The sequence below is a fragment of the Dama dama genome, chromosome 33 (genome assembly GCF_033118175.1).
Source record: "Dama dama isolate Ldn47 chromosome 33, ASM3311817v1, whole genome shotgun sequence".
Lineage (NCBI taxonomy): Eukaryota > Metazoa > Chordata > Mammalia > Artiodactyla > Cervidae > Dama > Dama dama.
Window position 1 is genome coordinate 25,365,612 of NC_083713.1, and position 26,943 is coordinate 25,392,554.

General features: G+C 39.7%; 1 protein-coding gene and 1 long non-coding RNA gene across 7 annotated transcripts in view; one reads left to right on the plus strand and one right to left on the minus strand.

Moving 5' to 3' along the window:
• Positions 1–26,007, plus strand: part of WIPF1 (WAS/WASL interacting protein family member 1) — a 124,343-nt gene extending 98,336 nt beyond the window's left edge. For all 5 annotated transcript variants that reach the window (XM_061135736.1, XM_061135734.1, XM_061135735.1 and 2 more), the window contains 6 exons: positions 1,598–1,727; positions 7,210–7,371; positions 10,634–11,410; positions 15,422–15,637; positions 16,333–16,446; positions 22,937–26,007. In XM_061135736.1, coding sequence (XP_060991719.1) covers positions 1,598–1,727; positions 7,210–7,371; positions 10,634–11,410; positions 15,422–15,637; positions 16,333–16,446; positions 22,937–22,992 — 1,455 coding nt within the window. In that variant the 3' untranslated portion in view covers positions 22,993–26,007. The remainder of the gene's footprint in view (positions 1–1,597; positions 1,728–7,209; positions 7,372–10,633; positions 11,411–15,421; positions 15,638–16,332; positions 16,447–22,936) is intronic.
• LOC133051236 (uncharacterized) overlaps positions 1–26,943 on the minus strand; it is a 90,954-nt gene that overhangs the window by 1,442 nt on the left and 62,569 nt on the right. The window contains exon 5 of one of the 2 annotated variants that reach the window (XR_009691805.1): positions 14,191–14,345. The exons of the other annotated variant lie outside the window; for it this stretch is intronic. This is a non-coding gene — a long non-coding RNA (uncharacterized LOC133051236). Of the gene's footprint in view, positions 1–14,190; positions 14,346–26,943 lie in introns of those variants that run through there. 2 annotated transcript variants of the gene reach the window in all.

Genomic DNA, 26,943 nt, shown 5'->3' on the forward strand with positions numbered 1-26,943 from the left:
CTTAGTCATCTTTTAGTTGCAAGTTTGTACTCTTTAATATCTTCCCAATTTAGGGAAGAGGCATTCGGGACCCCATGTTCATCCTGCTGTCAAGTTCTTGGGCTCTGGAGCCAGGCTGCCAGGCTTTTAATCCGAGCTCCTTCTCTTATGAGCTGGGTGACCTGAGTGATGATTTAACTTCCCTGTGCCTTAGTTTCCTTGACTCTATAAACTCACAGGGTTGGTGAGGACTGAATGAATTAATATACATAAAATGCTAAAAATGATTCCTGATCCAAAGTAAAAGCTATGTAAACGTTAGCTGTTATTATCATGAGCAAGTGATACCTTAATTATTTTAAAAACCTTTCAGCCTAACACAGATTTCTGTTTAACCTGCTTCAGGGTTTTCTGAGCTCTCCCTCTGCCTCTAACTATAATAAACCGCTGGGGCAGGTGTCAAGCTACACTTGCCCAGGTTTGCTCCCTGTGGCCCTTCCTGGCACATCTGAAATCAGAGCCTTTCAGAGTCCCTCGAAGGACTCTCACGCCTGCCAGAAGCACCTCTGGGTTTGGGGAAAACAACTCTGCCTGGGACCAGGCCAGACCAAGCCAGTTTCCAGGTGTGACAGACACAGGCACATGCCCACTTCTGAGTCCATTTGGTGGGCTCTTGGTGTCCCTGCTCCCCAAAGGAATTCTGGAAAAGCAAGATCCTAATTTCACAGTAAGGAGCTTTCCCAAAAACTCTGAAATCATAGAAAATACCCAAAGGTTTTAAAGTAGCACCTTTGTCTACTGCGCAGCCTCTGTGAGGTAAGCTTTCAAAAGAATTAGGGAACTATATTTAATATCCTGTAATAAACCATAGTGGAAAAAAATTAAAAAATAAACAATTTGTAAAAAGGGATTACACATGAGGAACCCCTTAGGCCAGAAGGATGTGAAGGGAGCTTGGGAGGTAAAGGAAATCTTAGGCTACACGATTGTATATGTTTGTCAGAATTCACAGGACTTTACACTAAAGGGGCGATTTTACTATATGTAAAATGTAAAAACTATATGTACCATATACCTCCAGTCTGCTTTAAATTAAAAAGAAAAAATAATCTGGCAATGTAACCATAGGGAATTATTTTCTAAAATTTTGGTGGATTAAAAAATACAGCTGACCCTTTTTACTAAAGGCAGTTTTCCTCTTGCACCAGGTTAGTTCCAAAAGACAGGAAAGAGAATATGTTCTTCAGAGAACATTCTAGAAGATGAAGCCTCACAGTATCCTGCAGATTCCTCTCAGACTTAAAATTCCCGTCTCGTCTCTAGCCACCCAACCCTGGCTCTGTCAGTTACCGCCAGATTGTGGTCTGAATTTTCAGAGACTTTGATCAGGGACTGACTCTTCCTGCATGAAAAATGAATGTAATTTATTGCTGCATCTGCTCCCAAATGTCTGGATCTTAAAAAGAATGACATCGGGTCTAAAACTTGCAGAGAATTTACAGCCTATTGCCAAGAACCTTAATAACAAGCTTCCAATACTCTAGCTGTTCTCATTGAGTGCTGTAGTACATGATGTTAATTCAGAAGATGAATACATGTTTGCATGGTTTCCTTTCAGGCCAATACAGAAAAGCCTTCCTTGAGTAAGTCAGAGCAGGCTGGGAGAAATGCTCTGCTTTCTGACATCAGCAAAGGGAAGAAACTAAAGAAGACAGTCACCAATGACAGAAGTGCACCAATATTGGACAGTAAGTTTAAAAAAAAGTTATTTTCCATGGAGATAAGTGGTTTATGACCTAACGATCAACCCTACCCTTCCCACCAAAAAAGTTTTTTTTTTTTTTTTTTTTTTTTTTTTGGTTAACAACAGCTGTGAAGCTAGCAGAATAAGGGACTGTATCATTCATTGTAGGCCATGGCTCTGGCCTGGGTTCCCTCTAATGCTGCAGGAAGCCAGTATAATAATTCTTTGTCCAAGACACACACAGCAGTGATTCTCTGAATTATTCACAACACTTTACAACACTTTCTGGAAATTAACCCCTTGTCTTGCCACAGAGCAAAAGGCAGCATGAAATATGGAAAGAGCCCTAGTCTTAGAATCAAAGAATGTAGATTTAAGCCCTGACCATCTTCAACCCTTTGTCTCCATTTGTAAAATGGAGATAATACCTGTTTCACTGCCCTTACGTTTGTTGTGAGCATCAAATGAGACAATGCTTATGAGAGTGTTATGTTGCCCGGAATGTATAATTCATATGTACAGATATGATTATTATGAGGTTGGAGAGAGAGGAAATGAGATCACAACTTTGCTTAAATACATCATAAATCTGAGCTACTTTCTGGAACAAAACAGAGTATGTATAAACAAACAAGCACCTACCATACAGGGCTACTTATTATCATTTACAACAGAATGAAACATTACAGATGACTAAAATCTACCAGAAGTTAATTATTAGGCCTCAAGACTATCTCCTAGCGCTCCTAGACATTTCCACTGCCAGCCAGGTATGCCCAGAATTTGTCCTCGACTATGCATCCCACTTGGACTCAATAGAAAATAGACTGCCCAAAAATCACCAGAGGGAGCTTTGTAGACAAGGGAATAATGATGTAGGATTTTAGCCGACTGAGGATTAGAAGAGCTTAGGAAGAGTTTCTAGGAAGAGTGCCTAATGGAGTAGAAGAGAAAGATGAGAATTATGAGATGTGAAAGTGAAAGTCACTCAGTCGTGTCTGACTCTTTGCAACCCCATGGACTATGCAGTCCAGGGAATTCTCCAGGCCAGAATACTGGAGTGGGCAGCTGTTCCCTTCTCTGGGGGATCTTCCCAACCCAGGGATCAAACCCAGGTCTCCCACATTGCAGGTGGAGTCTCTACCAGCTGAGCCACCAGGGAATCCTAATGAGTAGAAGAGAAAGACGAGAGTTAGGTGAGAACACTGGTGTGGGAGGAAGGTAGAAAGAGGAATGTCATGACAAAGGCCTTCAAGTGTTTTACCCAGCTCTGTTACTGGGCAGGGTAGTACAGATCAGAATGCACCACACCTCAGTGGAACTAGGGGGTCTTCGACTTTCAACAAACTCTTATCTATAATGGGTCAAAATGCCCACAAAATGGTATGGTTAGTGTATAATCAGTCCCTTAGTTTTCCTTATCTTTGTCACAAGGTTCTCCCTGGGGGTTGCCCAGCCCAGGCAATTCAGTCTGGGGAGCCTACATCCAAAACCATTGAATCGTGGTGCCTGCTATGGGGCCAGAGGAACTCCGTCCGCAAACTGCCAACCTCCAGAACAGAGCCCAGTGGTTCTCTCACTATGAGAGGGAGCGCAGACTCTGGAGAGGTAGATGTGAAGTCCCTAGATGCTGAAGGAGAATGGACAGTCTGGGGCCTAGTTCTGAATCCACTAGAGGAAATTCATTATATTCTTCAAGATACACTTCTCTCATTAAAATGGAAATAAGTGTTAGTTCTCCCTTTCAGCTGCTCACTGATGTTTAAGAATGCACTGTGCTTTGTGGACCCCAGATGCAAACCAATGCATGCCCTTTTTGTCCATGAACTTAATTGGACACTAATACTGTTGTCTCAAGCTCTTTACAAGTGGCAGAGTTCATCCATGGTTTTGTATTGTTTGCAGGTAAAACCTCCCTGGGCTCTATGTTAAAATATTGACCATGGTTATGCATGTTGAGGTCAGTTGAGGTCAGCCTTGTCCTGCAATTTAATGCTAACAAAGTGACCTGGAGTCAGTTAGCTAACCTCAACTAGTTTAGTTTTCCTATCTGAAAGCAGCACAAATGCTGCAAGTTAAGAACGCTAATATATGATGTCTGTTAGAACAGTACATCATTCTCTTTGAATGTTCAATACTAGGTAAAGGTGTCCTATGAGCTGTAGTGTTCCAAAATGTATCATTCATCAGTGAATAACATTTGAATGACAAGGACATTATTCATATTACTGGCAATAATTAAAATTAGTAAAAGTTTAAATTTTATTAGGAAGCAATTTTACACACACTTCCAGAAACTGTTATTCTAACTTGATATATCTTATTATGTGAAGTAATTCTTGTGAGCTCATTATCAGATTGTTCTATTAGCAGTTCCCATCAGTATCCCAGAAAGTCTTATACCTAGAAAAGGTACAGAGCCAAAGGTAAGCCATTAGACTTACAATATGTCTAATCCAAAAAAAAAGAAAACATCAGTGAATAAAATAGAGCTCAGAAAGCAGATTAAATAAATGACTCAAAGCAGATTTTCTAAAATTAAGGATGCTACAATGAAGTTATATGCTAAAACATTTTGAAATCTTAATTTCTTAAAAAAAGTACAGATTTACCAGAAATCACTTATGAAGCCTCAATGAACAAGGGAAAAGTTGAAAACTTTATCAAATTACTTTTTCTCTACAAAGCTTTAGAGCCAGATAATTTTTATCAGAAAATTCAGATTTTAAGACATAGCTAATTCAAACACTATATAAATCATCCCTAAACATAGACAGGAAAGCTACCTGATCAGTGTAATGAAACTAAAATGATCCTAATATCAAAACATGACAAAGGCAGCTCTGTATCAATGTCTCAGGGGACATGTGGCAATGCCTAATAGCATTTTTAGTTATTACAACTTGAGGGAGGTGTTCCTACTGACATCTAGTGGGCAGAGGGATGCTGTAAACATTCTACAGAGAATAACAACAGAGAACCCACAATAAAGAATTATCTGATTCAAAATGTCAGTAGTTCCAAGGTTAAGAAACCCTACTACGTATAGACTACTTAGGATCATAGATGAAAGGATACTAAAAAGCCAGACCCTAGTTCAGTAGTATACAGTATTAAAAAATAATAATTTTATAACTTACCAAGACCAGGGTTTATCTCATTTTTAATGTTAAAAGTCTATATATCCATCATACCAAATAAGGAAAACTATATAATGATCTCAGTAAATCCTAAATAGGCATTTGATAAAATTCCATGCTATAAAATAGTCTTAAAAACCCAGAGTGGAACGATCCTTGCTAACTATGAATATTTAGAAGAAAAAAAAGTTATTTCAAACCAACAGTCTATATGTAACTTTGAAACATCAGAGTAATCCTCATTAAAATAAAAATATGATTTACTCAGTTTTATAGTACTGGTGACATTAATAACTTACTTTTAAGATAAATATATAATGTATATTTATTCTTTATAATTATTTTAAATAATTGTTAAACATCTTTAAATTAATAAAACATTAATAACATTATTATGGAAACTCAGTCATCAAAGTAATTTCTTATATAAAAGAGAAATAAGATATACAACTGTTAGAAAAGAGGAGGTAAAACCTTTATGATTTGCAGACCATTTTTCTGTTAGAAAATCCAAAATGAAAGTGTTAGTCACTCAGTTGTGTCCAGCTCTTTGTGACCCCATGGACTGTGCCCACCAGACTCCTCTGTCCATGGGGGATTCTCCAGGCAAGAATACTGGAGTGGGTTGCCATTCCCTTCTCTAGGAGGTCTTCCTGATCCAGGGATTGAACCCAGGCTTCCTGCATTGCAGGCAGAATCTTTACCATCTGAGCCACCAGGGAAGCTCAGAAAATCCAATGTAAAAAATTAATAAATTTCAATTTTGAAAATGCAAAGTGATTTATTAAATATCAAATGAAATTTCCTGATGCCAATAATAACCATATCCAAACTATAGTAGCAAAAACATTCATCATTTCAACAAAAATGTATACGAAGTAACCCTGAAAGAAGTATGGGTGACTCTTATTATGAAAATTATAAAATTTTACTGAATGAATCAGAAGACATGGGAAAACATAGCATATTTCCAAAAGTCCAAATATCATAAAAGTGTCAGTTCTCTCAGATTATTTTGTAGATATCATGTAATACTTATCAAAGACTCAACAAGGTTTTCCAGGGATAGAACATTAAACAGTACTTCGCTTCATAAAACATAAATACATAAATTGTTAAGAGAGAGTTTTTTACAGAGGGTAAAATCATGGCTCTAATATGGATATAAAATAAACATATATCAAATATTTTATTTAGCTCATTAATTTAATGAGGGAACCAATATGATGTTATCAATTCAAAGGAGAATTTTAAGTACTACACATATGCAGGCAGGTGAGTGTTGAAATAAATTTGCAAATAAATGTAAAATAGGTCAATAATCAGTTGAATTACACTGAACACAGCCAATATGCATTTCTATGGACAAATACATTTGCATTATTTTCAGTTTTCTACAACTTACAGAGTTACAGACTAACTCAAAGGCAATGGGAAATGGCTCAGAAGGCTAACTGGATACTTGGTAATCCTTTTCTTTCTTCTTCCTTTCCTTTTTTGTTGGTCTGCCCATTTCAGAATCTTTCACAATTTTTTTTTGGCAACAAATGCAAAATAAAACAATCTTTACATTGTCTCAAGTTGCAAAGAATTTTTAAAATGTTAAAGTCTACTGTTGGGTTTTATTTAAAAAATTGAAATCAACCTGAAAGGCCATCAAATAAGTAAATTGTTAAATAAATTATAGCACATTCATGTTCTAAAACACAATGCAATCCTTTAAACTCATGTTTTCAGAGAATATTTAATAACATGGGAAATGCTAACAATATTGAGTGAAAAAAACAGACTAAAAACTATGTAGTGAATTTGGTCTTAATTTTAAGAAAAAAAGTGTATACAGTGAAAAAACTGGCAGGGGGAAAATATACAAAAACAGTGGGTATTTCCATGAAGCAAAATTATGGGATATTTTACTTTCTTCTGCTGCTTTTACTTTCTTCTATCTTACTTTCTTCTCACCTTTTATTGCATCTTCTCCTCCCTTAACACATTCTTTCTTTGAATGTACTTTTATTTGCCAAATCTTCTGATATAGAGCAAATAGATATTATTAATTCACATGGCAGTGAGCCAGGTGGGCGAAAGACATTATCTATTACTGATTCTTCCACCACAGGGCTTGAGATAGCCCTGGAGTAGAAAGAACCCTCTTCTGCTTTTCTGACTGGAGATAGGGTGAGTCCTTAAAATCCTACCCTTTAATGAAATCCCAGTTGTCCACCATGGGCTTAGGGTCAGCCAGCTTCCTGCTGTATCATTATTGTTTACTTGGGCCAGGACTGGTGATGTTCTCTGAAAGTGTCTTCATACATGTGAAAAGAATGTGCCTTCTTCCTTCTACAGAACCTAAAGGAGCTGCTGGTGGTGGTGGTGGTGGCGGCGGCAGCTATGGCGGAGGTGGTGGAGGAGGTGGTGGAAGTTTTGGAGGAGGTGGACCACCCGGTTTGGGAGGACTGTTCCAGGCTGGAATGCCGAAGCTGAGATCCACAGCCAACAGGGAGAATGGTAACTGAAGACAAGGCACAATCTGGTGGTTTGAGACTTGGCATCCCCTCTAAGGCACTATGCCCTTTAAAACATTTTAGATTGCTTGAAATGCTCACGCCGTTTTATAAGAGGGACTCCATTTAGCATCGTTTTTTCTTTTTAAATCAGGATCAGACAGCTCCATCGAGCTGTTAAATATTTGCCCAGTGTCCTTGGGGAAAATTGTAATTTTTTTGTACTTTTCTAGAGGGTGAACTAGATTGGGAAGAAAAGGAAGGAGCAAATGAGAGCCAGCCCTGGAAACTCTGCCTGGTGACCTGGCAGATTCAGCTTTCTTTGTGAGGTAGTCTGACCTAGCTGTCTAGTGGAGTAAATACTTGTGAGTCTCTTTTCAAACACACAGTGGAGCATGTCATATGGAATATAATTACATATCTCACAAAATCTAAAAAGGCATTTTGCCTGACAGACACTTGCCATTTCAGGGCCAGAGATTCTAACTATTCTCTGCAGGAAGCCATGGAAATGGGTCTTACAGGATTGTCTATGAACAGAATGGCAGAAAGAAAAGTTGAACCTGGTCATGCCTAAATTAAAAACCTTACAGAGTGTGTGAGGCTCTCCCCTGATTGCGACAGAAACTGAAGAAATTTTTCCATGAAATTTTATTTTTTAATGTTTACTGTGCTGGAAGAACTTTATTTCTAATCCTGTGGTCTTTTAAAATGTCACTGGGAAATTCTCACATTCACATGAAGATAAAGGCACTGAATCCTCAGGGTTAGCTGACTATTTTAGTTTTGGATTGTCAAAATCTAGAGGGAGACTCACTAATATAAGAGATTTTATCTTGCTAGGCCTGCATTTAAAATTTGTATATTTAAAACCCACTGAAAGGTCTTGAGGCAGCAGACATATGCATACATTCAGTACTCTAATAGTAAGTGAGGAAATTTAGGCAAGAGACAATTGGAAGTAAAATAATTAAATGAAGATGGAATTGAAGTTAGTGCACAAAATGGTGTACCAAAAGTATATGCTTTCACAGTATACAATTTGCATGTTGGGTCCTACATGTAGATGTACATATGGATAATAACTGTACCTTTAGGGCTTCCCTGATAGCTCAGTTGGTAAAGAATCCGCCTGTAATGCAGGAAACCCTAGTTCAATTACTGGGTCAGTTAGATCCACTAGAGAAGGGATGGCTATCCACTCTGGTATTCTTGGGCTTCCCTTGTTGCCCAGCTGGTAGAGAATCTGCCTGCAATGTGGGAGACCTGGGTTCAATCCCTGGGTTGGGAAGATACCTCAGAGAAGGCAAAGGCTACCCACTCCAGTATTCTGGCCTGGAGAATTCCCTGGACTGTATAATCCATGGGGTTGCAAAGAGTCGGACACAACCGACCAAGTGACTTTCACTTTCTTTCACTTTAATCCAAACTTTGAAGATAAAACTTATCACAAGTTGGTGACATAGAACCATACCACACAGCCAAAGAAAACATAGCTAATTTCTAGAGCTAAAATCAAAACAAAAAGTTCTCCCTAGAGTTCACATTACTCCACTGTATAAATCCAGCCAAATGTTTCCCATTGGACTTTTGGGTGAAATCTGAACTCCTTCTGGTCTACAAGGCTCTTTATCACTCGGCTTCTGCTGACCACTCAGGCTGCAGTTGAGTGTTCTCCTCTGTGCTCACTGTGTCTCTGGCAGATGAGCCTTCGTTTTTTAACTTAAGCTTACTTCCACCTCAGGGCCTCTGTACCTGCTGACACTCCAGCTGAAGCACCTCTCTTCCTCCTTTCCATGGCTGGCCTTAGCTCAAATGTCACATCCCCAGAAGAGCCATCCCCAGCCATTTCCATCTGTCCTGACCTCTCTAGCACTCTTCAGATTCACCAGCCTATTTTAGTTTCTTTTTAGTACTTACAATGATCTGAAAATATTTATGTTTACTGGGTTTTTGTTCATCTCCGCCATAAGAACATAAACTACAAGAGAACTGGATTGTTTCTATTTTTGTTTACTCCTCTGCCTCTAGCAGCTAGAATAATGGTTTATAGTATAGCAGGTACTCAATAAATAGTTGGTGCATGGTTGAACTGGTAGGAGTTTTCAGGCTAAGCATTTTTAAAGAATTAGTTTGGGTTGCAAGAGACTCTGCAGTAGTGAGTTGAATTTTTCCATAACTTTGGTTCCTCTTTAGTTCTGCCCTTTGTTGAACCAAAGCAGTCAAACATTAATTACGTAATAGGGTGGTTCTGTCTTATATTATTGAAGTGGAACGACCCACTATGGAAAAAACTGTATAGTTGCCTACTTGTTTCCAGATTAAGACCACTTGTGGAAGCTCTTTTTTAACAGGTTCTTTTTTCCTTTGCAGTTTCTTATTTCAGCTATAATTCTTCCATTATATTTTCCCATCCTGTCTTGCACATTTCTTTACAAAGGGGCTAGGTAAGCCCTCCCATATAGAAACTTATGTTGGGATAACTTCACCTAAGATGGCAACTAGTCCATCCTAAAGGAGTTCAGTCCTGGGTATTCATTGGAAGGACTGATGCTGAAGCTGAAACTCCAGTACTTTGGCCATCTCATGCGAAGAGTTGACTCATTGGAAAAAGCCCTGATGCTGGGAGGGACTGGGGGCAGGAGGAGAAGGGGACGACAGAGGATGAGATGGTTGGATGGCATCACCAACTCGATGGACATGGGTTTGAGTAAACTCCGGGAGTTGGTGATGGACAGGACAGGGATGCCTGGCGTGCTGCGATTCATGGGGTTGCAAAGAGTCGGACACGACTGAGTGACTGAACTGAACTGAACTGAAGATGGCTAAATTATTTCTCAAACGTGAGATACAGGGTGGGGGGACTGCGATAGTGATGGGGAGAAAAGAAAATCCTTAGCAGAAACCCCCAGGAGCAGTCCCAAGGTCCATGTTCTTGACCTCTGTTCTTGACCTTGTAATGAACAGTGATCTCTCCAGAACTCTTCCCAACATCATCCTGGTTTTTGTCCATCCATAATTCCAAGAGAGTGCTCCAGAATCCCTTTGAAAGCTGATGGGTTGTAGAATCTGGGACTAGAAGAGAAATAGAGCTGTGATCTATTCCTCTGCCTCCAGTAAGGACACACTGAAGCCCAATTTATATAAATAATAGTTACCTATAGTCTACAGCATCTAGGAAAGGGCTTCCATTAGCTGGCAATATACTCTAGTTCTCTGATTTCCTTTCAGGTTCCTAACTTTCCGGCTTTTTTCCTGTTCTTCAGAGTCCGGAGGAAGCCGACCCCCAATCTTGCCACCTGGAGGAAGAGCCACATCCGCCAAACCTTTCACACCCGCAAGCGGTGCAGGGAGGTTCCCCGTGCCTCCTGCAGGCCACAGAAGCGGACCCCCAGAGCTTCAAAGGAACCGAATGCCTCCGCCGAGGCCCGAAGTGGGCGCAAAGCCTGATAACCTTCCCCCTCCAGTGCCTAATACGCCAAGACCCAGTCAGTCAAGTCTGCACAACCGGGGGTCCCCCCTAGTGCCGGGGGCCCCCCGGCAGCCCAGTCCTGGGCTGACCCCTCCCCCTTTCCCCGGAAACCGAGGTGCTGCTTTCGGAGGAGGCTCCATCCGTCAGACCCCCTCAGGCTCTTCCACGCCTTTCTCCAATAGGCCTCCCCTGCCTCCTACTCCGAGCAGGGCCTTGGATGACAAGCCCCCTCCTCCGCCTCCCCCGGTGGGCAACAGGCCGGCCATCCACAGGGAGCCTGTGCCGCCGCCTCCCCCTCAGAACAGCAAGCCCCCGGTGCCGTCCGCCCCGCGGCCTTCCTCCTCCTCGCAGGCCCCGCCGCCTCCGCCCCCCAGCCGGCCCGGCCCTCCTCCGCTGCCCCCCGTGTCCACTGGCAGTGGCGACGAAATCCCAAGGCTCCCGCAGAGGAATGTGTCCCTGTCGTCGGCGGCGGCGGCGCCTCCCTTACCTTCACCAGGACGGTCGGGCCCTCTTCCGCCCCCGCCCAATGAGAGGCCTCCTCCTCCGGTGAGGGACCCACCGGGCAGATCAGGTATGGCCAGACCGGAAACCGCGGGAGGCTGGTCCCCTGCCTCCCCGCCAGCCCACACGTCACTAACAGGCTCGGGGGCCCGGAGCCCGACAAGGGCTTCAGTGAACCCTCAGACTGCTCTGACCCTTGAAGACACATAGCCCATGTGATTTCTTCTTGACCGCCCCTAAACCTCTGAGGAGAGTGCAGGCCAATATTTCTGTCCATATTTTGAAAGTGAGGTGACTGAGTAACTAATGAAGTGAAATGATCCCAAATGAGTTAAATTAAGAATAGGCAACTCACCTTCCATCTGAGGCTCTGCCTCCTCTCTTGGAAGGGAAATTCCGCTGTGTTAATGGGAACTAAATTCCCATCTCCAGCAGGAGGGCCCATTATTCCAAGAAGGGCAGTTGTTTAAGAGCAAGTGAACTTCTCCTGTACTACTTTTCTTCATTGGTCAAGCTTTGAGGCCACTTCCGTGCTCAGTAAAGGCACATAGTAGAGTCCATTTTGCTATCTGTTCATATCTTGGGCACAGAGATCCCTTGGAGAGTTAGATTAAGGTATAAGGTCGCCTTCTCTCCATAAAAATGCTCATAAGCATAAACTCAATTTGCCTGCTGTTTCATGGGTTGAAGGACCTGCTGAAGCCCATCTGTGCCCACACCCAGGGCTGAGAAACCTGGATCCAAGGGCAGAACCTTCACAGTATACGAAGTGTGAGGACTTTGTATCTCTCTCCTACTTGTGATAGATGCTTTTTTGTTTTCTGTTGGTTATTGACAGATTCAAAAGAATTACCTCATTTTTAAATTTAACCATACATACAAGATGTTTGGAAATGGGGTATTTTTTTCTCTGTGAGAAGCTAACTGACTTTTCACGCTCTGACGTCAAGAACCTAATAAATACCATTTTTTCACCAGTAATCCTCAAACTTGACCACATACTGGAATCACCTGGTGAGCTTTAAAAATGATGATGCCTGGGTTTGTACCCCAGGGTTCTGGTTTCATTGGTCTGCATTGCAAACTGGGTACCAGGATATGAGGAAGCTCCCCAGTGACTGTAACGTGTCACAAAGTTTGAGAACCACTCCTTCAAACCACTTTGCCAGGGAGAGTCAGCTACAGATACAAAAAATGGCTAGTCTATTCAATCTAGACACTGTGTCATCTCATTAAGGATGCTTCAGTGAACAAATAAGAACAATAGTCAGATAAATGAAGTGTGTTGTTTTCTCATTATCCAAAACCCCCAAAGTGGTTGAGGAGCTATTTTCTTCTACCAAATGACTGAATCAACAGATTAAATATTTCCCAAAGTAGGATAGGCAGTGATATATATTTTGTTTCTTACAATTACATAAGTCATACCTATTTATTATAGAAATGGATAAAAGAATAAAAGAAAATAAAAATCATCTATAATTCTACCATCACCAACATTTAGATGTAACATTTTTAGATACCCTTTTATAAATGCATGTATATAAAAGTTTGAAAAATCAGTATCACACTACATATATTGTTTACTAATTTGCTTTTATTTAACAATATCTCACTAACATTTTCTTGATATGATTAACTGTTCTTTTACAATGTGACTTTTAATGGCTGCATAATATTAAATCCCACATGAGTACCTTAGCTTATTTATTAGTCATGTGGTCATATAGGCCATCTCTAGAGTTTTGCTGTTGCAGATAATGCAAGGATACATTCTTGGAGCTAAATATTTGTTCACGCCTATGTGTATTTCTTTTGGAAGAATTTCTAGGAATGGAATTTCTAGGACAATGGATATGCATAGTAAACTATGGATTTCATAGGTATTGCCAAATAGGCCTCTAAAAATTCCCACCAATTTACGTTTCCACAGGGAACCTGTGAGAAGTCGTCAAGGGCCATTTATATTTTCAGAGGAGGTTTGGCTTCATTGTTAAGGGAGTGCTTTAGAATTTGACAGAATGGAGTCACATCCTATTCTTCCACTCACTAGCCTCCTGACTTGAGGTCTTTAATCTTCCAATATCTCTGAGGCCTTGCCTGCTGTCCTGACACTCCTCAGGGTTATCATCAGAATTAAATGAGACAAGTGTGTAGAGTAGTTGTCTTATTTCCCTGCATGTAGTTCAGTTCAGTTGCTCAGTCTTGTCCAACTCTTTGCGACCCCATGGACTGCAGCACACCAAGCCTTCCTGTCCATCACCAACTGCCAGAGTTTACTCAAATTCATGTCCATTGAGTCAGTGATGCCATCCAACCATCTCGTCCTTTGACGTCCCCTTCTCCTCCTGCCTTCAGTCTTTCCCAGCATCAGGGTCTTTTCAAATGAGTCAGTTCTTCACCTCAGGTGGCCGAAGTATTGGAGTTTCAGTCCTTCCAGTGAATATTCAGGACTGATTTCCTTTAAGAGGGACTGGTTGGATCTCCTTGTAGTCCAAGGGACTCTCAAGAGTCAGTGATCATTTTTATTATTATGCTGCCAACAGGAAATAGAAATCTGTTTTCTGTTATGCTTGCCTAGGTTTGTAGGGGCTAAAAGGTTGGGCAGTTAGGAACATGAACAGTTACTTTTAAAGAGAGATGTTGGGGTTGATGACATTACACAGTACCAGGCCCCATAGTATTGGAAGTCTAGTTTACATTTAGTGACAGTACGAGGTAGTATTACCACTGCCTTTAAGCCCACAGCGTATGAGCCACTTCTTCCCCCAATGAATCTACTTATACTGACTGGGACTCCAGCTTTGAGAAGCAGAGTCAATAAATAAAGCAATAAAAGAAGCAATAAATAAAGCCTGCCAGGTGGGGCACTGAAGACTCATTGAGATGAACCAAGGCTGGGTGTGCCTCCCACCTCCATTAGGGGTCTGAGCCAAGACTTCCAGGCAGGAATATCTTCGATGGGTGGGTCATTCAGTATAAGGTCCTCCAGTTGGATTTTGAATCTGTAGTTAACAAAAGATATTTATACTTATAGCACCATAAGATGTTGCGTTTACATAAAATGTCAGCATCTTGCTAGTGGAACACAATGCTGAAAATTAGGCATAACTACTAAGGCCATTTTGATTTGCATGAGAAATGCTCAAGTTCCTTTTATATGCTTTTTGACTGTTTCTGGCAACAGTGCAGTGAGAAATGTGCTCTTTTGTAGACAGGAAATCAAGTTCCATAGGATAATCAGCCTGTGTGGGGCCAGTGTCCTGCAGTAGCATTTATAACCATGCACATTGATTAGCTGTCACTCCCTGTGTTAATCTGCCTCCCCAGATTAAGAGGAAGAACCAAGAAGGAACTCCTGCTCATCTCAGGATGACTATTTGGTTTCCTGATCCCACTTCTGTCTGGAAATAGATTATATGCATCACAGAAACATGCTTGTATAATTAGCAATAATACTCTGCATTTAAAAAGCTAATTCCTCTGAAGACCCAAAATAAGTTCATAACTATCTTATTTTTAAAACATTTACTTTTGGGAGGGGGTTCAGGATGGGGAACACATGTAAATCCATGGCCGATTCATGTCAATGTATGGCAAAAACCACTGCAATATTGTAAAGTAATTAGCCTCCAACTAATAAAAATAATTGGGGGAAAAAAAGAGTTAAATAAATAAATTTAAAAAAAAACATTTACTTAATAAGTAGTATGTCACAGAAACTATTTCAATAGCTGTTTATAAGGAATTTTAAATGTTTTTAAAGTACACAGTTGTCAGTATAAACAGATGTTGATTACCTGTTCTCAACTACATCATCTCCAATCTCAATACTGACTCAAAGCCAAATAGCCAGTTAGCCATCAGTGTGCATTTGTTCCACATGTGTGTACATTTGTGCATTTTTGTGTTTATATGTGCCTCATTTCTTGGCTAAAGCTCCTAGGAAGTCTCCACCATTTCTCTATTTCCTTGAGTAAAAGGGCATGTATCCAGCAGGCACTCAGTAACTGCATGTTGATGATAATGGTAACATAGTATGTAAGGTATAGCACTGAATGTCATTTTTCTTTGGCTCCAGGCCCTCTCCCACCACCTCCTCCAATGAACAGAAATGGCAGCACGTCTCGGGCCCTGCCCGCCACCCCTCAGTTGCCGTCCAGGAGTGGAATAGATTCTAGTCCCAGAAGTGGGCCCCGGCCTCCTCTTCCTCCCGAAAGACCTGGCACTGGGGCACCTCCCCCACCTCCACCATCAACATCAATTAGAAATGGCTTCCAAGATTCTTCATGTGAAGGTAAGATGTGGTCCCAGCTCCTGGGAAGCTATGATGGGGCAGCAATTGAGTGGCAGGTGTGTTGTATGTTTGCATGAACATTTCTTGTTTGTGTGACCTCCATTGTTATCACACTGCACAGCACTAATCTAAGCATTCTAGGGCCCACTATGATTTCAAATGAAAAACAGTAATCTCTTTTCCTTGCAAAAAGGCAGATCATTATTCTCTGTTCCTTGTTTGAGTCTCATTTTTGTTAACTTTCCAGAGATTCTAGAATTCTGAAAAGAAGCATTTTTGTAGCTTCCTTTCTTATTACCTACCTTTCTGAACAGTTTGCTGTGGGTTTGAGGCCTGATGGCCTGCAGGTATTGAGCAGCTTATCTCTGCCATTGTTATCAGTTACTCTTTCCACTGGTGGAGGAATAATTAAGAAAAGTATCCCAAACCCCAGCCCTCTCCTGAGAGGAACTGGCTGGGTCCTAGTCACTCTAGTTAAAGTCACTTGGATCTGTCTTTGGTTTGATTTGCAGACCAGTACATTTTATCACTGTGGTAATCAGTGACATTGGTAGCATTTGGGGCTTTTCTCTAAACTTCTAGATGTAAAACCAGATGTGATCTCTGCTGTTCTATTTCATTCTGTGCCTTTCATTATAGTAGTCTTCAGAACAGATTGTCTGTTACTGAAGATACTGTTTGTTTCTCTCCCTCAGATGAGTGGGAAAGCAGATTCTACTTCCATCCGATTTCTGATTTGCCACCTCCAGAGCCATATGTACCAACAACCAAAAGTTATCCCAGTAAACTGGCGAGAAATGAAAGCCGGAGTGAGTATTTCTACAAGGCTCTTTTTAGATGGCTTCATACTTGAGTAGCCTGGGTTGTACACAACTGAGGGTTGTGTAGGAAATCCAGGTCTCTTGTCTGGAGTGGGGAGATTTCAGAGAAATTACTCCTGGATTTGGAACCATTTAAATCCTAGTAAACTCTCCTTCTACATTCATTGAGGAAAATGGAGACATTCAGAATGCATATGAGAAGTGATTATTTTAATGTGTCATTATAAGTTCAAAACACCTTTAGTTTACTAGTAGGTTAAATTTTATTATTTTGCTTATTTGGACAATCTTTCCCCATTTTGATCTTCCTAAAGTTGGCACAATTAGAGTCTCTTCTGTTTCTACTAGTTTTGAGACTGGCAGGATGTCTCATTAGTTATTAAAAAAAACTCACTGTAACTATTTTGATCTTTTAAATATAAATTTACAGAGCATTACATGAAAATTTTAAGTATGCCTGTAATCTCTCTGCATAACAGATATTTTCATTTTACCAGGTTCTCTTTAATTTTTATCTATCTAATTCTGATTAATGTATATAGTTATAGAATATGGGTTTTGGGTGATGAGATTTATATAACATTGCTAAGTAAATACTTCCCTATTTTATCCCTTGGTTTTTATTTTACAGGATTCCATCAAGTCAGCATATAATAATGTAGTTTACCATTATTGGACATTTAGATTTTTTTTTTTAACAAAAAATGTATACAGCTAAGGAAGAATTAGCGTGAAATATACATATATCTTTGATGGGGCTCTGTCTTATAACAGTGTTAGCTTCAGAACCAAACTCCCAAGCCACAGATGTGTGGAGAAAAAGTATATGAGCAAGTCAAACAGCTGTCACATAGCCCTAGCCTTGTGCTCACTGTCCAGCAGAACTCCTTCACATACTCCGAGCCTACTGACTCTTTCTTAATACATAGTTCTTAATTTTTGGTTGGTTGGTTCCCAGTCTTAGAGTAGATTAGTATCAGCTGAAGTCAAGGTTGGTTAGAAGCAAAATCACTGACTTTGCGGAGATGATAGGTGGCAGTCTTGGGTCAAAGGAGAAGCTAGGGACACAGGTGTGCTAGGTATCACCAGACAATACCAGATGCGTCTAGTGGGTTATTAAAAACGGACAAATTTTGCCTGGTGCCTCTGTTGAAGAACTTAAAGAATTAGAAAATATTTTAGAAAATTTTCCCTGAAAAAAATGCCAAAAGTAAACAGAATATTTTACTGAAAAGACCAGTTTAAGTCCTAGAAAAAGTTATGTGGAATACTGAATTCTAGATAATGCCTAATAAAAGAGGCATAACTGTAATAAAATTATCATGCAGTAGTTGGTGGTTGAAATTTTTGGTGAAAAAGTCTTCACATGTGACAAATATTCTTGAATTTGCTCTCTCCTCACCTCACCCTATCTGCAATATTTATGTATTTAAGTCAGTAACAGAACCATCCTCCCCAGCCCCTTTAGATTTTTAATTTAATAGCTGAACACATTCTTTCCCCCAACCTCCTGTCTTCATGACTGTCTGCAACTTGAGGACTGGATCCATGTCCCTGCTCACTACTGCATCTGCCACAAGTGGCACAGAGCTTGAAATACAGTAGGCATTTAAAAATATTTCTTAAATTGGTGAATTAATTTCCACAGCTCTCCAAAAATGTTCTTGTACCTTTAATATTTCTAGCATTAGGCATGTTTAATATTTTATAATATAATTGAGCATCTCTCTAACACAAAGTGCTGTGGAGTGGTTTTACCCTGCTCCTGTACCTGCCTCTGCCTCCAAGCAGAGGTGCCCTGGTAGGGCACCCAGACAGCCCTAAATAGCACAGCCTACTTGCAGCTCTGCACAAGGCCAGCCCTCGATGTGCTAACCATTTGTGGTGTTATCAGTTGATGGTCAGGGCTTCGTAACAGATGGCTGGCTTACATCTAGGCGGTCTTTCGTCAGGTCCCTGCCCCAAAAAAGACCTGGCTAGGATAAAAAGAGGAAGAGGTGAGGTAATGGACTGCCAGTGTTTTCCTCTAACTCTTCCCCTTGGTCAGAGATTTGTTCTAACTAAGAAATCCCTAAGTGGGCTATTTTGGTTTCTGTCAGAAAAGTGGCTGCCTGCTGAGGAATCTGTCAGTGCCAGCCCACCTGAGTCTAATAACAGTGGCCATAGCAGACCTACCTTATTGACACGAGTCACTGATTGACCTGCTCACTGCATATGAGCACCTGGCTTTATGCCTGACACCTGTAAGATCCTCAAAAAAAATGTGTATGGGACAAATGAATTTTTTAGTTGTGAATGGATTTTAAACCAAGTTATGGTGTGCTAATAGCCCACAGATATGCATAGTTTTTTTTTTTTTACCATTTATTTTTATTAGTTGGAGGCTAATTACAATATTGTAGTGGTTTTTGCCATACACTGACATGAATCAGCCATGGATTTACATGTATTCCCCATCCTGATCGCCCCTCCTGCCTCCCTCCCCACCCCATAGTTTTTGAAAGAACACCGTCAAGACAGAGAAGAGACAATCCATGAAATGAGATAAAATATTTGCAAATAATATATGTGATAAAAGATTAATATCTAGAATATATAAAGAATTCCTACAACTCAACAACAAAACCCAATTTTTAAAATGAGTTGAATATTTGAATAGATATTTCTTGAAAGAAGATATACAGATTCTAATAAGCACATGAAAAGATGCTCAACATCACTAATCATTCAGTTCAGTTCAATCGCTCAGTTGCGTTCGACTCTTTGTGACCCCATGAACTGCAGCATGCCAGGCTTCCCTGTCCATCAGCAACTCCTGGAGCTTACTCAAACTCATGTCCATAGAGTCAGTGATGCCAACCAACCATCTTATCCTCTGTCGTTCCCTTCTCCTCCAGCCTTCAATCTTTCCCAGCACCAGGGTCTTTTCCAGTGAGTCAGTTCTTCGCATCAGGTAGGCAAAGTATTGGACTTTCAGCTTCAACATCAGTCCTTCCAATAAATATTCAGGACTGATTTCCTTTAGGATTGACTGATTTGATCTCCTTGCAGTCCAAGGGACTCTCAAGAGTCTTCTCCAGTACCACAGTTCAAAGCATCAATTCTTTGGTGGTCAGCTTTCTTTGTAGTCCAACTCTCACATCCCATACATGACTACTGGAAAAACCATAGCTTTGACTAGATGGACCTTTGTTAGCAAAGTAATGTTTTTGCTATTTAATATGCTGTCTAGGTTGATCATAGCTTTTCTTCCAAGAAGCAAACATCTTTTAATTTCATGGCTGCAGTCACCATCTGCAGTGACTTTGGAGCCCAAAAAAATAAAATCTCTCACTGTTTCCCCATCTATTTGCCATGAAGTGATGGGACCAGATGCCATGATCTTCATTTTCTGAATGTTGAGTTTTAAGCCAACTTTTTCACTCTCCTCTTTCACGTTCATCATGAGGCTCTTAGTTCTTCATTTTTTGCCATAAGGGTGGTGTCATCTGCATATCTGAGGTTATTGATATTTCTCCCTGCAATCTTGATTCCAGTTTGTGCTTCATCCAACCCAGCATCTCTCATGATGTACTCTGCATATAAGTTACATAAGCAGGGTAACAATACACAGCCTTGACGTACTCCTTTCCTGATTTGGTACCAGTCTGTTGTTCCATGTCCAGCTCTAACTGTTCCTTCTTGACCTGCACACAGATTCCCCAGGAGGCAGGTCAGGTGGTCTGGTATTCCCATCTCTTTAAGAATTTTCCAGTTTGGGGTGATCCATACTGTCAAAGGCTTTGGTGTAGTCAATAAAACAGAAATAGATGTTTTTCTGGAACTCTCTTGCTTTTTCGATGATCCAACTGATGTTGGCAATTTGATCGCTAGTTCCTCTGCCTTTTCTAACTCCAGTTTGAACATCTGGAAGTTCACAGTTCACATACTATTGAAGCCTGGCTTGGAGAATTTTGAGCATTACTTTGCTAGCATGTGAAATGAGTGCAGTAGTGCATTTGAGTATCATTGCCTTTCTTTGGGATTAGAATGAAAACAGACCTTTTCCAGTCCTGTGGCCACTGCTCAGTTTTCCAAATTTGCTGGCATATTGAATACAGCACTTTCACAGCATCATCTTTTAGGATTTGAAATAGCTCAGCTGGAATTCCATCACCTCCACTAGCTTTGTTCACAGTGATGCTTCCTAAGGCCCACTTGACTTCACATACCAGGATGTCTGGCTGTAGATGAGTGATCACACCATTATGATTATCTGGGTCATGAAGATCTTTTTTGTATAGTTCTTCTGTGTATTGTTGCCACCTCTTCTTAATATCTTCTGCTTCTGTTTGATCCATACCATTTCTGTCCTTTATTGTGCCCATCTTTGCATGAAATGTTCCCTTGGTATCTCTAATTTTCTTGAAGAGCTCTCTAGTCTTTCCCATTCTATTGTTTTCCTCTGTTTCTTCGCATTGCTCACTTATGAAGACTTTGCTATCTCTCCTTGCTATTCTTTGGAACTCAGCATTCAAATGGGTATATCTTTCCTTTTCTCCTTTGCCTTTTATTCTTCTTCTTTTCTCAGCTATTTGTAAGGCCTTCTCAGACAACCATCTTGCCTTTTTGCATTTCTTTTTCTTGGGGATGGTCTTGATCACTGCCTTGAATGTCATGAACCTCCGTCGATAGTTCTTCAGACACTCAGATCTAATTCCTTGAATCTATTTGTCACTTCCACTGTATAACTGTAAGGGATTTGATATAGGTCATACCTGAATGGTCTAGTGGTTTTCCCTACTTTCTTCACTTTCAGTCTGAATTTGGCAATAAGGAGTTCATGATCTGAGCCACAGTCAGTTCCTGGTCTTGTTTTTGCTGACTGTATAGAGCTTCTCCATCTTTGGCTGCAAAAATATAATCAGTCTGATTTTGGTATTGACCATCTGGTGATGTCCATGTGTAGAGTCTTCTCTTGTGTTGTTGAAAGAGGGTGGTTGCTATGACCAGTGTGTTCTCTTGGCAAAACTCTGTTAGCCTTTGACCTGCTTCGTTTTATACTCCAAGGCCAAATTTGCCTGTTACTCCAGATATCTCTCGACTTCCTACTTTTGCATTCCAGTCCCCTATAATGAAAAGGACATCTTTTTTGGGTGTTAGTTCTAGAAAGTCTTGTAGGTCTTCATAGAGCCGTTCAACTTCAGCTTCTTCAGCATTACTGGTTGGAGTATAGACTTGGATTACTGTGATATTGAATGGTTTGCCTTGGAAACAAACAGAGATCATTCTGTCATTTTTGGGATTGCATTTCACACTCTTTTGTTGACTATGATGGCTACTCCATTTCTTCTAAGGGATTCTTGCCCACAGTGGTAGATATAGTGGTCACCTGAGTTAAATTCACCCATTCCAGTCCATTTTAGTTCACTGATTCCTAAAATGTTCACTCTTGCTATCTCTTGTTTGACCACTTCCAATTTACCTTAATTCATGGACCTAACATTGCAGGTTCCTATGCAATATTGCTCTTGACGGCATTGGACTTTACTTCCATCACCAGTCACATCCACAACTGGGTATTGTTTTTGCTTTGGCTCTGTCTCTTCATTCTTTCTGGAGTTATTTCTTCGCTGATCTCCAGTAGTATATTGGGCACCTACCGACCTGGGGAGTTCATCTTTCAGTGTCCTATCTTTTTGCCTTTTCATACTGCTCATAGGGTTATCATGGCAAGAATACTGAAGTAACTTTTTTTGGTGGGATCCAACATTCTCCTGTAAATGGTTATTCAGCAGTGAGTTGTAATTTTGGAGCTCTTGCAGATGGGCGCACTTCTGTCTACTCCGCCATCATGGAGTCATCCCACCACTAACCATTAAGAAAACACAAATCAAAGTACAGTGAAATACACTTTACATTCATTAGGATGGCTGCTATCAAAAAAGTAGTATTTAGAAATGGAGAAGATAACTGAATGCCCAACAAAAGGGAACTGACTAGATTAACTATAGTATACTTCTATAATAAAATGCAATATGTCATTAATAATTGTATTTATAAAGAATGACTGAAAAATGTTCAAATGATCCTGCTTTTGAAAGAAAAAAGGACAGATATACACATGACATTATAGGTTATCTCCAGGTGGTACAAGCATTAATGAATTTTTGTTTTGTTTTTCTCATCCATATTTTCTCAATCTATAATATATATATGTATAATCACATATATGAAGTTTGTGATGAGAAAAAAAAGTAATTTTTAAAGTACTTTAACTTCCCACAAGTTCAGTGGCAGGTCCTCCTTCTCTAGTAAAATTTGTTCAGGTCCTTACCCGGTTCTTCCTTTCATTTCTCATGGATGTGTCCTCATTGTTTACAGCCTTGATCATGGGTAGGCGGGGGATGGTGGGTACTTTTGCAACCATTCTTGAGTTTTACAGTGAGAACATAAGTTTTCTAACCAAAATTTGTATTTTGTCTAATTTTTCATCAAGGTGGATCTAACCGAAGAGAGAGGGGTGCCCCACCCCTTCCTCCCATCCCGAGGTGATCCTTGCCTGCTCTTCTACACTCAAGCCCCAGAGCTCCCTCTGTCATTACTGTCCAAGTCGCACACCCTCGTCCTCTGTCCTCCCTTGTTCCCTTCCTAATGGCAGTAGGGAAGAAGGGAGGTGACGTGGGAATATGTGTGTGTAGGGTGGGTATGCGGCAAAGGTATGCACCTCGCTTTTTATATTGTGTATATCCTTAAAGCTATTGCTTGCTTCAGCTACAGCCTGTTCGCTGCTTTGGGGATCGACAGGCTTTTGTGACAAGTAGGCAGCGATGAAATTGTGTCCCAGCTTTCAACCAACCATATTCAAACATTCACTGCTTTTTTGCTACAAACCACAGTATTAAGGTCCCTGAGAGTTGTTTGTTTCCATGCCTTTTTTTGCATGTTTGGCCTCCTGTCTGTTTCCATGAACCACAGACCACCTAAACAAGTTGCTCACATAAAATATTTGCAGTTACAAGATGTCCAATCTTGGGCGGTCTGAGGTAAGCCCTGGGACAGAGCTGTTCAATAGAAATATAATGTGAACCAGGTAAACAATTTTAAAATTTCTAGTAGCAACATAAAACAGGAAAATAGGTGAAATTAATTTTAATATATTTAATTTAACCCTAATATCCAAAATATCATTTCAACTTGCAGTCAGTATAACAATTTTAATGAGATATTTTATATATATATATATATTTTTTTGGTACTAAGTCTTCAAACTCCAGTGTGTACTTTACACTTGGAACACATCTCCATTTGGACGTGTCACATTTCAAGTGTTCAGTCGCCACACATGATTGGTAGCTACCATGTTGGACAATACAGATCTATAAGACAGAGCCTAGTGCAAACACCTCTTGTTTCAAAAACAGAAAAGGCCAGATGAGCTATAGCAATTCAAGAGGTAGCTAAAAATAAAGTTAGGACCCTTGTTTGGCAAATAGTTTTCCTTAGATTTTGCTCCCTTATTTTCCCTCTTCCCTTGAAATCTGTATACAAGTGTTGCTTCACAGTACCAAGGTCAGAAATTGATCTAATAGGGTTTACAGTTATGTGGAATAAAGCCATTGAAAAGAAACTGAAAGCCAGTCGGGGCTCTAGCTCAGAACCAGCTTCCTTAAGCTCATCTGTTGGTTGGCCTCCTGCCTTATGCATTTCAAGTGGCTTCACTCCTCTCCAGCCCAGCTTGTTCCTTAGGGCAGGAGGCTCATAGGCTCCATAGTTGGGGAAAGTCAGGGAAAAGTAGCAAATCAGAAATGTGGAAGAAGGGAACAGATTTGAATTGATGGGCAAAACTCTAAAATTCAAAATCTGATGCTCATGGGGTTGAGAGAAAGAGATTGCTGCTGGAAATTGGAGGGAACTTGTTTTGAATCTATCTGGGAGAATCATTTGCCTTGGATCTATGCAAATAAAGCTCCCCCCCAGAGGACCATAGGGATGAGCCAGCCTTGCCTTTTTTGTATGATTTTGTTTACAAAACTTTACTGGGACTTTTAAATCTAGCTATAGACTTGGAAAAAATTATTTCCATTTAGATGTTTTATATAGTTGATTATGTTTAAAATTACCATTACTTATTTTTTAAAAGTTCACAGCTATATATGTATATGTATATCTACCTAAACTTTGTATCGTGGTTTCAGTGTATTGTTCATGTATTCCTGGGAGATGCTAATAAGAAATCAATCCAAAGAAAAATTTGAAAGAAGCATTCATATTTATATAATAATTTTTTCATTTTTATAAAATCAAAAGAACTTAGAATTCTAATAAATGGGATGTCTAATAAATTATGAAGTTGCCCATTTGAGTATATTGTATTTTTATAACTTTCCTTGCCAAAGTTCTGGGTTTGTTAGTACATTAGATAACTTGGGTTTTTCCCCACTTCTCCTCTACCATTCCATTTGTCTTTCATACATTCACTTGGGGCCCTTTACCCAAAGAAAATCAAGGAATATAAAGGTGTAACAAACTTGGTAAAGTATTTTCAGAAAAAAGCTTTTAATCTCTAATATTTTGATAATATGGCATCATTTTATTTTGAATTCTTTGATCGGATATCAATAGTTGGTAAAAATCCCTATGATAAAAGCATGTTGACCCACTTCAGGAAAGATGGAGTTGAACTCTCCTAGCAAATATGGCAGAGAAAAATCTGACCCCCCAAAAAATGGGTCTGAATTTTGTAAGGGGTAGTAAGAATAGCCAATTTCTATATATATTCCAACTTTGCAGGTACCATCCTAAAGTGTGAAACAGGGTCACAGCTCAGAGTTGCTATTCATCCAGGATAGAGATGTTTTAAAATGTATTTTTAAGTGAATATTCCATTAATACATGTACACCCTTTCTTTGAAATTTAGAAACCTAATTGTGTCCAAAACTTTGAATAAATTCTATGCTAAAATCTTTAACTATAGCAGATAACAGAAATTAATACATCCTTCCCTGAAACCAGAGCTTACATATGTTTTTTTCCCATAAAGTTTTCAGATAAATGTATTCAAGATGCAATACAGTATTTTAACATTTACATGTCATTTTATATGGAAATGTATTACAGTATTAAAATTCAGTGTTCAGTATTTATTTCAGTATGCATTTTATTTAGTAAAAACCAAGAAAAATGTTTAATCCAATGGTGCCTTACTTGGTGATTTGAGAGAAATTGACTTTTTATGTCTAAGTAGCAGATTATTTGCATATTTGTAAAAACTGTTAGGCCTTTATATTTTAACTTGTAATATCAATTTTGTTATTTTAGTAGCAGAAATGTGATGACTGTTAAAGTGCCCAAAATTTTCTGGCATGATGAAATTAATTTTTCCCTATTTATAGTGAGGGACTGTAAAGCAAGAAAACTTTTTTCATACCACTGTACTATGTAAACATGCACATTTTGGTACCTATGTCATCAGGATAGTTTATATGGTGGGGTAGGACCTACCCTAGATATCTGCGTCTTTGTAAATTAGCCAGACAATAAATAAAAGCAGAATGGTAAGACTGTCATCTGGTGGGTTTTATTTTAAGTACTGTCTATGTAAATATAAGTGAAAAAACAAGTGTCTGATTTCTGCTTTATACTGTAGTAAAGAAAGACAAACTGAAAAAAGAAGAAGGTCCATAAAGTAAGTAAATATTTAGTGCAATCCACTTTCTAATCTCCTTGTATTTCCTGAGAACTTGCATCTTAGTCAAAATTTGTTGTCTGTTTACCTGAGGCAAATGCCTCTACTCTGAGGTAAATGATGGATGGTGGAAAGAATGGAAGATGTAATTACAAAGATTATCACTGACACTGATAAATAAGGAAAGGCCAGTGGAAATTTAGGAGGCCCAATAGGGTTTTTTTACTTTTCACTTTCAAAGAGTTTTTGTTTGTTTGTTTTTTGTTTGTTTTTGGACAATTACTCTATTTCTTAGGGGAAAGAAAAGATTTGCAAACTGAATTTAAACAGCCATAAGAACAATTTCTGAGTTTACAGCTTCAATAAATTGAGTACTAAGCTCTACTTAACCTTTTTTTCTGGACACAAATATTTTCTTTTAAAAACACCATTGATCATTCCCATTGTGATCTCAGACACCATAACTTAAGTGCTTGAGGTGGAAAAAACACAGAGAAAAGCTTTAGTTGTCTTTGACTTTTAAAATCTCTCTTCAATCTCCAGGTTAGTATAGCTTTCAATCTTCAGGTTAGCGTGTGTGTTAGTCACGCAGTCATATCCGACTCTGCGACCCCGTGGACTGTACGGGCTCCTCTGTCCATGGGATTCTCCAGGCAAGAATACTGGAGTGGGTTGCCGTTTCCTCCTCCAGAGGATCTTTGCAACCCAGGGATCGAATCCAGGTCTCCTGCGTTGAAGGTGGATTCTTTACCATCTGAAAGGTGGGAAGCCCCCAGGTTAGTGTATCTTCCTTTAGTCTTGGTAATCTGGACACTGA